General features: G+C 45.2%; 1 protein-coding gene and 1 pseudogene across 1 annotated transcript in view; both read left to right on the forward strand.

The window, feature by feature from the left end:
• LOC102471080 (5-hydroxytryptamine receptor 3C-like) overlaps window positions 1-626 on the forward strand; it is a 16,767-nt gene extending 16,141 nt beyond the window's left edge. Inside the window, 1 exon segment of the mRNA XM_027776709.1 lies at window positions 7-626. Coding sequence (XP_027632510.1) covers window positions 7-186 — 180 coding nt within the window. The 3' untranslated portion in view covers window positions 187-626.
• A 339-nt stretch (window positions 627-965) lies between these two features.
• On the forward strand, window positions 966-11,161 carry LOC102471508 (programmed cell death protein 4-like; annotated as a pseudogene).
• Window positions 11,162-11,501: the final 340 nt, after the last annotated feature.

Below are 11,501 nucleotides of genomic sequence, written 5' to 3' on the forward strand. Positions count from 1 at the left end.
GGCCAGGCCGAGTTCCCCGGGTGTCCTGCACCGACAGAGGTTCAGGGGGACCACGAGGCCCGGAAGCAGCGCTTGGTGGAGCTGTGGGTGGAGTTCAGCCACGCGATGGACACCCTGCTCTTCCGCCTCTACCTGCTCTTCATGGCCTCCTCCGTCATCACCGTCGTCGTCCTCTGGAATACCTAGGCAGACCATCTCACTCTGCAAACCACAGCTTGGAGTTTGGAGTTTCTTCTGCTCTTAGAGCCAGCCAGACCCGGGCCACTTTCCTAGCCTCAGTCACTCATCCCCAGTGACTACCGTGTCCCCTTCTGTATTCAAAAACTCCAGCCCAGCACTACTGAGCAGAAACGTCCAGAACACCCGGGACCTTCCCAGCTTCTCACATGTCACGGCCTTGGTCCTCCCTGCCACCAGTGTCCCTGAGCCACACTAGCTTCCTTGGAAGTCCAGGGCAGTGGAGCCTCTCTGACTGACCACCCACAGCCTTCCAGAAAGTACCGGCTCCTCGGTATGCGATCCTAGGTCCGGGAACTCTGGGGCAGGGAGGCCTCTTGCAGAAGCTTTGATACTGCACCCTAAATGGATAATCTGATTTGGTTGTACATATTTGAGACACTGTCAGAGTTTTAAAGAATAAAAAGGCCAAGTTTCATTGGCAAGAAATGACTTCGTTTGCAATAAAATATTTACAAATGCCAAAAAGTTCCCTTATCAACCACTTCTTGACCGCCTTTTTATGCTCTTACCCCTGGACAGGTCCCTCCGATTTCACAGCCTCAAAGGGGCCTTTGAGCATGCTGTGATGAGGGCCAAAAAGGCCCTGTTGGCAGGGTCATGTGAAGTGAGTGCCCCTCGGCCACAGGGTGGGATGCCATAGACGTGTAGTGAGGCTATAGATGCATATCTGGGCTATAGACACAGGTCTATGACATACGAAGTGAAGAAAACAGCTGCCAAACAGCATGGGTGCCTCATTTCTGCAAGCAAAAAGATAGATAGGGCCAATAGGTGGCATCGAGGTTAAAGGGCTGGATCGCACATGGCCAACTCCACGGTTCAAGTCCCAGACTTGGCAGCTTGGAAATCATGCTGGGCACATGTATGTGCGTGCCCAATATCCTGAGAAGATGGGATTGCTACGTGGCCATCACTCTCGGGTGACTTCTCACTCCCCCTTTCTCTCTGTCTCTCTCCAGCGAGTGTATGTGCCCAATAGCAAGTATCTTTTAAAAAATAATTAAATAAATAAAATTAAATGAACAAAAAAGAGGTAATAGATGGGCTAGTAGAAAGAAGTGGAGGGGCCAGCAGGTGGTGTGGTGGTTAAGGGCGCTGGATCCCACGTGGCTGACCCATGGTTTGAGTCCTGGCCTGGCAGCTTGCTTTCTCCCTTCCTTTCTCTCTCTCTCTCTGTGTCTCTCTCTGTTCATATTAACAAATAATAACAAATAGAATTAAGTAAATAAATAATTCTTTTAAAAAAAGAAAAAGAAAGAAATGGAGAGAGATACGTGGATGACTAGATATCAAAACATTAGCAAACGCTGTCTTGGACAATAGGAGTAATTACTGTTTTCCTTTACGTATTTTTTTGTGTGTCTTCTGAATTGTTTTCAGTGAGCACGAATTACTTTTACTATAGAAAAAAAGCAGTACCAAAACTACAGTTTAGAAAATATTTCACCAAAAGAAAAAACAATACCTCATACCAGGGCCACAAAGTGGCATAGTTGTTAAGGTTCTAGACTCTCACATGGCTGACTATGATTTGAGTCCCGGACCTTGCAGCTTTAATATCACACCGGGCACGTATGCATGAGTGCCCAAAATCCCAATAGGAGAGTGAAGGAGAAAGGATTGTGGTGTGGCCACCCCCTCAGATGTCATTTCTCTCTCTCTCTCTCTCTCTCTCTAGTAAGCATATGCACCCTATGGCAAAAATTTTTTTAAAAATAATACCTCACATCTTCATCAGCAGATAATAGCGAGCTGGGATCACAGCCCACTGCAGAGACAGGAAGTGAAAAGGGAAGAGAAAGAATACCGAAGACAAGTCTCTGAATTATATTTCAACTAGGTGACTATGTTCCAGGGATTTATTTACATGTCTGCCTCCTCTCAGAAGGTGTGCTTTTCTAGAAAAACCAAACAGAGCGAGAGGGGGCAGAGACGCGCTGAGCGGCGGCAGAGGCCGAGAAGCGGGGTCGGGGTGGACCAACCAGGGACCTAGGCCAGCAGCCATGGTGGCCGGAGGGATCCTTAAGGAAGACTTCCATTTGGTAATTCATTTAATCCATGCAAGTGAAATTAAGAAACAGTGGACATAGAAAATGAACAGATACTGAGTGTAAACCCCACCAATCCTGATCATTTAAGTGACTCTCTTTTTTCTGGTGATGGAAGATAATACTGGACTGAGGAAATAAATGAAATAAATGGAAATTGGATTTCAGCATCCTCCATTAAAGAAGCTAGAATTAACGCCAAGGCAAAAAGACGACTATGGAAAACTCGTCCCGGGACTCTCACTGATAATGGCAGTGAGACCCTTAGAACTGGAGTATCTGTGCCGACCAGTGCAAAGGGAAGGCTGCTGGGTGGGCCGTCCAGATCCGGGAAGGGAAGGGGGTTGCCAAAGAAAGGTGGTACAGGAGGCAGAGGCGTTGGGGTACACCTGGACGGTAGATGATGTGCAGGACGTGGATGTGAAAGATGCTAACTGTGACCATCACCAGGAGAACTGTGTTTATGAAACTGTAGTCTTGCCTTTGGATGAAAGGGCACTGGAGAAGAGCACCACCAATCATACACGAGTATTTTGAGCACGGAGATACTACTGACGTTGCGGAAGTGCTGAGAGATTTGGATCTTGGTGAAATGAAAAGCGGAGTACCTGTTTTGGCAGTGTCCTTAGCACTGGAAGGAAAGGCTAGTCATAGAGAAGAGGCATCTAAGCTTCTTGCTGACCTTTGTGGGGCAGGAACGAGCACCAATGATGTGGAAGGATCATTTGATAAGCTCTTGGAAGATGTACTGAATTAGCACTGGGTCCTCCTAGAGCACCGCCGTTGGTGGGCCAGTTGACTGCTAGAGCTGTTGGAGATGGAACTTTCTGGAATACCTAGACTGATCGTTACAAGGAACTGCAGATTGTGTACAGGCCAGAGCTGCTCTGGGTAAGGCTGCTGTGCTCCCGGTTATGTCCAAAGGTGGAAAGCGTAAAGACGCTGTGTGGGGCTCTGGCGGTGGGCAGCCGTCGGTCGGTCACTGGGGAAAGAGACTGATGCTACTGAAAGGGCACTTCTGTCTGGAGACATGTCTGAAGCCTTAGAGAACTGGAAGTACCTCATTTTCACCATGAGCTTGTATACGAAGCCGTTGTGATGGTTTTCAGGTCAACTGGAGAAAGTACATTTAAGATGATTTGGCATTGATTAAAATCCCTTTGGAAGTCTTCTACCATTACCGTAGACCAAATGAAAAGAGGTTATGAGAGAATTTATAATGAAATTCCAGACATTAACCTGGAGGCTCCACATTCATACTCTGGGTTCGAGCGATCTGTAGAAAATGTTTTGTCGGGCTGGAATAATTTGCAAACAACTCAGAGATCTTTGTCCTTCGAGGGACCGCAGTTAGCGTAATGGCTGTGTCGCTGGGCTCCCACGTAGTTAACCACGGTCCGAGTCCCGGACCTGGTGGCTTAAACTCACGCCGGGCGCGTGTGCGTGCGTGCCCAAGATCCCGAGAGGAGAATGGAGGAGAAGGGATTGCGGCATGGCCATCCCCCCGGGGGGTGATTTCTCACTTTCTGTCTGTCTCTCTCTGTCTGTCTGGCGCGCGCACACGCCCTATAGCGAAAATCTCTCCAAAGGAAAAAAAGAATCAGCATCTGATCTGTAAGAGTTTTTTTTTTGTTTTTTCTTTCTTTTTTTTTTAACACTTGTTTTGGGTACAAGGCATTTCTGAAATTTGATAAGCTTACATTTAAGGGGAATTTTTAAAGAAGTTTTTTCTTCCTTCCTTCCTTCCTTCCTTTCTTTCTTTTTTTGAGAAGAGGGTAAAGGAGGGACAAAAAGTAACCCCTTCTTAAGTGGAATATCCTAACAAGCTCCCTTTTGTAAGAGCCGTGATTATGACCTAATCGTTCCAAGTTGGCCTTGCTGTCTGCCTGCCCCTCCTTTCTTTCAAGGACAGTGCTTTTGAAGTAAAATCACTGGTTTATGCAAAACTCTATTTAGGGGTGACGTTAAGCTGCTAAAACCCCAGTTGTCTGCTGCTGTTGAAATACTGTGTTTTGGGGGTAAGAAAAAAAAAGTTATTTCTTTGTCTTAAAGATTTTTTAAAAAACGAGTTAGTCATGAGACTTAATTCATTTTTCCAGGGAACATATTGATTGGTCTTAAAGACTAGACAGTAAGTGGTGGTTGGAACATCTATTTTTCTACAAAACTGGAAAAATGAACCTGGTTCTCCAAGAATGCACAACAAAGTAAAACATGTGAAGCAGTATTTTTTAAAAAGTGTGCTCTTCTGAAACCGTAGACAATGCTCAGGCACTTGCATGGCTTATGGTCTGGACCCGTGCCTCACCCATAGATGCGCACTGCCGTCCGGGCTTGCTGAATGAAGAAATGAAAGGGGGGGGTGCCAGCCAGCCCTCAGCATTTCACTAGCTCTGGCTGCAACCTCTCTGTCCCCTCCCGATGCATTTCATTTTCTTTTCCACAGTCGATGTGGAGAATTAGCAGCTCATCTTCAACTGTCTCTGAGCTGTCAGAGGTAGCGTTTACTCGCTGGAAAAGACATTCCTGTGTCGGATTCTCCCGTGTCGCCTCCTTTCTATTCCTTGGCACACGTTTCTCACTCAGAAACTCATCCTTGGCTTTGGCCAATAACTTAAAATGAAGAACGTCTACTAAGTCTTCGAGAATCTCAAATTTCTTGAGCTCACCTTTGCATCATTTCTTTTCCCTCCCCATCTTCACATTTGTATTTATCTAGATGTCATCTTGTACTTTATTTTAAGAGAGATTTATGCTATAGGGTGTGTGTACTCATGGGAGAGACAGAGAGAGAGACAGAAGACAGAAAGCAAGACTTCACCCCCAGGGCCATGATGGCCACACCACAATTTTTTCTCCTCCACTCTCCTCTCCGGATCTTGGGTGCGCACGCACGCCTTTGCTTGAAGTTTTTATTTTTTTCTTTTTTTTTTTTTTTGAGAGGTTTTTGCTATAGGGCGTGTGTGCTCTCCAGAGAGACAGAAAGCAAGAAATGACCCTCCCAGGGGGGATGACCACGCCACAATCCCTTCTCCTCCATTCTCCTCTCAGAATCTTGGGCACGCACACACACGCCCCCGGCGTGAGTTTAAGCCACCAGGTCCGGGACTCGAACCACGGTCAACTACATAGAAGTCCAGCAACATAGCCATTACACTAACTGCTGGTTCCCCTGGCATGAGTTTAAAGCCTCTGGGTCCGGGATGCGAACTGCAGTCAACTACATGGGAGTCCAGCAATGGAACCATTTCGCCATCTGCTGGTCCTTTGACTTTAGATTTTCTGTGCCAAGACCATCATTTGGCAATGCCCTTTGCAAAATAATATTCTTCGAGCACATTTGGGTTAAAGTGAGCCTGTGATCTAAAGCATGAGCCGACAATAATGCAATTTATTTTAAACTTAGCACTAGCCTAGACACGTCGACAGGAATGTAAGGGGCAGCTCACCATCTGGGAGAGGGTGCTTCTGGTTTCCGATGTCCCTCTCTCAATAGAAAAAGTTATAAACACACACACATACATACATTTGAGGCAACCCTCATAATGACTTTATTTCCTTTTTCTCCACTTTTCTGTTATAAGCCCCTGTTATGTGTATACACTGGGGGGACCAGCAGATGGCATGATGGTTACATCTCTGGACTCCCATATAGTCGACCATGGTTCAAGTCTTGAACCTGGCAACTTAATCTCACACCGGGCATGTGTGTGTGCGTGCCCAAAATCCCAAAAGGAGAATGGAGGAGAAGGGATTGCATTGTGGCCATTCTCCAGGGTGGGGTGGGGTGGTGATTTCTTGCTTTCTGTCTCTCTAGTGAGCACTCATGCCCTATAGCAAAAATCTAAAATAAATAAATAAATTTTTAAAAGGGAGTGTACACTGGGAGTTTGTGAACTCTTTATAATGACCAGACCATTTGCCCTGGATATACTCTAATCAAATGCTTAATCATTTTCTAATTTTTTGAGAGGTCATTTCTCCTAACTTCCCACGTTGTCCTTTCATTGGTAATACCCAGGGGTGTGCTCACAGCCTTTCACATCTCAGAGCTTCTTTCTTATCACTGAACCCGCTCCGAGAGCTTTCTCCGAGCTGGCTCCTTCGGCGTCCACGTATCTGACCGTTCTTGCCATACGTTTTGTCCTGTCACAGTTTTGATGCCTTCCACCTTCTGGAAACCCAGCACACCTATAGCAGCACCATTTTTACACGAGCCCCTCTTCCTTTTCTGTCTGCTTCTTTCTTTGAAAACCAGGCTCATCTGGGACCAGCAGTTGGCATAATGGCTGTGTCACTGGACTCCCATATAGTTGACTGCGGTTCGAGTGTGGGACGGGGGCGGAGGAGAATGGAAGAGTATAGAGAGGACCACTGGATCGGTCTGAGAAGTAGTTCATGTTGGGCAAATTCTCTGTTTAAGCCAAATGATAGACGTGATTGAAGGTTTAAAAAAATAATAATGAGACGGGGCCAGCAGGTGGTAAGGTGGATAAGGGCGCTGGATTCCCACATGGCCAACCATGGTTCAAGTCCTGGACCTGGTGGCTTGCTTTCTCACTTTCCCTCTCTCTCTCTCTCTCTCATAAAAAAAAAAAAAAAGAGAAAAAGAAAAAGAAAAACTAACAATAACAAATGGAAATAAATAAATAAATAATTCTTTAAAAAATAATAATAATGGGGAACCAACAGTTAGCGTAATGGCTATGTCGCTGGACTCCCACGTAGTTGACCGCGGTTCACGTCCCGGACCTGGTGGCTTAAAACTCACGCCGAGCACGTGTGCGTGTGTGCCCAAGATCCCGAGAGGAGAATGGAGGAGAAGGGATTGCAGCATGACCATCCCCCCTGGGGGGTGATTTCTCGCCTTCTGTCTCTCTGTCTCTCTGTCTGTCTGGCAAGCACACGCGCCCTATAGCGAAAACCTCTCCAAAAATAATAATAATAATAATAATAATAATGAGAATGAACAATAATAATAATCTGGAAAAAAAAAAAGAAAAGCTCTTTGATGATGATGATGTGGATAGTAATGTCTTTGTCCTGACTGATATGCGTAGTAATCATGCTGGGAAAAGAAATATAATACACTGTAAAGGTCTATGTGATTAAATGTAATATAAAGAAAAGTCATGATGGTCACATGCATGCCCAAAATCCTGAGAGGAAAATGGAGAAGAGATGGTGGTGGAAATCTAGTCCACACGCCCTATAGCATAAACAAAAACAACAACAAAACGAAACGGAGTCGTTGCCGTTTATTACAGTTAAAAGAACATTCGTGGTGGCCAAGAGGTGGCATGGTGGTTGAGGTGCTAGACTCCCACATAGCCAACCACAGCTTGAGTCCCAGACCTGGCGACTTTCTTTCTCATTTGCTCCTTCTGTCTCTCTTTCTTTCTTTCTTTTTTTTTTTTTTTGAGAGTTTTTTTTTTCGCTATAGGGCATGTGCGGTCGCCAGACAGATAGAGACAGAGAGACAGAAAGCAAGAAATCACCCCCCAGGGGGGATGGTCACACCACAATCCCTTCTCCTCCATTCTCCTCTTGGGATCTTGGGCATGCACGCACACGCGCCCGGTATGAGTTTTAAGCCACCGGGTCTGGGATGCGAACCACGGTCGACTACATGAGACCCCAGTAACATAGCCATTACGCTAACTGCTGGTTCCCAAAACTAAATAATTCTTAAAAAAAAAAAAAAAAAAATTATGGGCCAGCAGATGGTGTTAAGACACTGGGTCCCACATGGCCAACTGCTTGGTTCTCGTCCCAGATGGCCATGTGTGTGCATGACCAAAATCCCTAGAGAAGAATGGAGAAGGGATTTCAGCGTGGCCGTCCCCCTGGGGGATGATTTCTTACTTTCCCTCTTTCTCTGTCTCTCCAGAGGGTACACACACCCTATGGCAAAAATCTAAAAAAAAAAAAATTGTAGGCCTGGATAATACACAGGGGCATTGGAAGCTGGATTCCACATAACCAGCTGTGGTTTGAATCCCGGCCTAAGGAGCTTGAAAAACACACCAGATGCATGTGTGCCCCACATTCTGACAGGATGGAGAAGTGGAGGGAAAGGTTGTGGTGTGACCGTGCTGCACCGGGGGAGCACGCTCTCTCATGAGAATATGTATCCTCTGGCAGTTCAAAACAAGAACATGTATACAATCGATTGTCTTCCATTGTGAATTCAATGAGAGAATTGGTTTTTTCTTTAGAGGTTTTTGCCATCGGACATGTGCACTCACCAGAGAGACAAAGACAGTGAGAGGGAAAGTGAGAAATCACCCCCTTCTCCTCCATTCTCCTCCTGGGATCTTGGGCACATGCACCTGGAGTGATTTTCAAGCCACTGGGTCCAGGACTCAAACTGTGGCTGACCTTGTGAGAGTCCAGCGATGTAACCACTATGCCATCTGCTGGCCCCTTGAGAAAAAATGATTTTACTTAATTATCTCCATTTGTGCTCACTTCTGTCCATTTGGATTTAATATTTTATGTCCTTTTTGTAACGAGGAAAAGAATGAATAAGCCAATACTTCAAACACCAAAAATGCAACACTAGAAAACCACCGAGATATCAAGAGAGATTCTTGCCATGGGGCACGTGTGCTCACAGGAGACACAGAAAGTGAAAAATCATTCCCAGGGGGATGGCCACGTTGCAATACCTTCTCCTCCATTCTCTCGGGATTTGGGACACACATGCACATGCACCCAGTGTAAGTTTTAAGCTGCCGGGTACTCAGTGTGGGTTTAAGCTGCCAAGTCTGGGACTCAAACTGCAATTGACTATGTGGGAGTCCAACAACGTAAACATTACACCATCTTCTGGTCCCCCATCAAGTTTTGAATCTTTTTGCAATATTAGTTACTACATTCAGGTGATTGGCTGCCGGGACCTGACTGACCACTCTCCACAAACACCAAGTCACAAGTGAACTACAGATCAAATGCTAGTCCATAAAATCAACAGGTAAGATTCAGAATGTATTTTCTCTAGGAACATGTTTTAAGCACTCCATAACCAAGTTAGAATGTTTTTGTCTGTTTAACCTACAAGATCATTGAAACGCTTTATATGTGCAACAAAAAATAAGTATGTTTAAGAAGTTTAAAATGGTACTTCAAAACTAGAAACGAAGGGACCAGCAGTTAGTGTAATGGCTTTGTCACTGGACTCCCATATAGCCGACCGTGGTTCGAGTCCCGGACCCGGCGGCTTAAACTCACGCCGGGCGTATGTGCGTGCGTGCCCAAGATCCTGAGAGGAGAATAGAGGAGAAAGGATTGCGGCGTGGTCATCCCCCCGGGGGGTGATTTCTCGCTTTTTGTCTCTCTGTCTCTCTGGTGAGCACACGCACCCTATAGCAAAAACCTCTCCAAAAAAAAAGGGAAAAAAAAAGTAGAAATGAAGCAAATAAAATCACTGAAATGGCTTTAAAATGATCACGAATGCTCACATTTAAGGCAAAGCAGACTTGGAGCAGATGGAGGTGATGGTTCTCACGTTCCCGCTAAGAGTGAAGATTGGTTGGCACCCAGTGAGAAGCACATGGCACAGGCCAGGGAAGATCAGCCATCTAGATCCAGATCAGACCCAAACACAGTCTCACTCTACCCCACACGCCCATCGCAGGAGCTTAGTCATCCACCCAAGGCCCTGCTCTGGACATAGCCCAGCCCTAAACTGGCCGCGGGACGATCCCTTCTCCATTCTCCTCCTGCGATCTCGGGCACACGAGCCTGGAGTGATTTTCAAACATCAATTTACTAGAGCGAAATAAAACAATTAGATGTAAAATTTATTTTTTAAAAGAATTATTTTATTATAATTTTATTGAACTTTATTATTTATTCATTTATTTATTTTAATTTGACCAGAGAGGGACAGAGAGAGAGAGAAGTGGGGGAGTGAGAAAGCAAACTTCCAGGTCCAGAACTCAAACCATGGTCAGCCATGTGGGAGTCCAGCACCCTTAACCACCACACCACCTGCCGGCCCTAATTAGATGTAGAATTTCTGAAAAAACAAAAACAAAAACAAAAACCTTCTACCATTTCCTCCCTCACTCGAACCCAAAAAGCCTAAGAATGCTGTGGCTAAACCCAGTGATGGAAACAGTAGTCAGAGGGAAACTAGACAAACTTAGAGCCGAACTGTAAGCACAAGTCACATTCTAAAAGAGAAAACCAAGGCACCAGCAGATGGCATAATGGTTACGTCACTGGACTCCCACGTAGTTAACCAAGGTTCGAGTCCCAGACCCTGAGGCTTAAAACTCACACCAGGCATGTGTGCATGTGTACCCAAGATCCCGAGAGGAGATTGAAGGGGAAGGAATTGTGGTGTGGCCATCCCCCTGAGGGTGATTTCTCACTTTCTCTCTGTCTCTCTGTCTGTCTGGAGAGCACATGCACCTTATAGCAAAAATCTCCTCTAAAAAAAAAAAATGGTAAATTGGGACCAGTAATTGGTGTAATGGTTGTGTCCCTGGACTCTCATGTAGTTGACCACAGTTTGAGTCCTGAACTCAGAGGCTTAAACTCATGCCAGGCGCGTGTGCGTGCGTGCCCAGGATCCTGAGAGAAGAATGGAGGAGAAGGGATTGCGGCGTGGCCATCCCCCTGGGGGTGATTTCTCGCTTTCTGTCTCTCTGTCTCTCTGTCTCTCTCTGTCTTTCTGGCAAATGCATGCGCCCTATAGCAAAAACCTCTCAAAAAAAGTAGTAAATTAACTAAAACTGGAATTTCTCAGCTGTACTAGTCACATTTGAAGTGCTCAGCAGATACGTGCGGCCGTGGTTACCACAGGCGGTGTGGACACCGGCCAATTCCACCGTCACAGAAAACTATTGGCAGCGCTAATCTAGAGAAAGGTTGGTTGTTTTGAATAAATGACTGAAACTCAAGCTCACTCGATGCTTTAGGCTCAAAATTTCCAATATAAATGGATTTTTCATCTATAGTTTCTAAGTTTCAATAATAGGTACTTTTTCGTGCTTTAAATATTTATTGTAATTTATGATTTGCATATAATCATTACACATCTTTGTAGGGTATAGGATGGTATTTTTTTTAAGTGTAGAGTTTTTAATTACTGTTTTATTTTTAATTTTTGTGTAAAAATGATCTATTTAGTATTATTTACTATCATCATTTTTTTTCTTTTTCCAATTTGCTATAGGGCATGTGTGTTTACCAGAGAGAAAG

This window comes from Tupaia chinensis, unplaced genomic scaffold (genome assembly GCF_000334495.1).
Source record: "Tupaia chinensis unplaced genomic scaffold, TupChi_1.0 Scaffold000708_1, whole genome shotgun sequence".
NCBI classification, from domain to species: domain Eukaryota; kingdom Metazoa; phylum Chordata; class Mammalia; order Scandentia; family Tupaiidae; genus Tupaia; species Tupaia belangeri.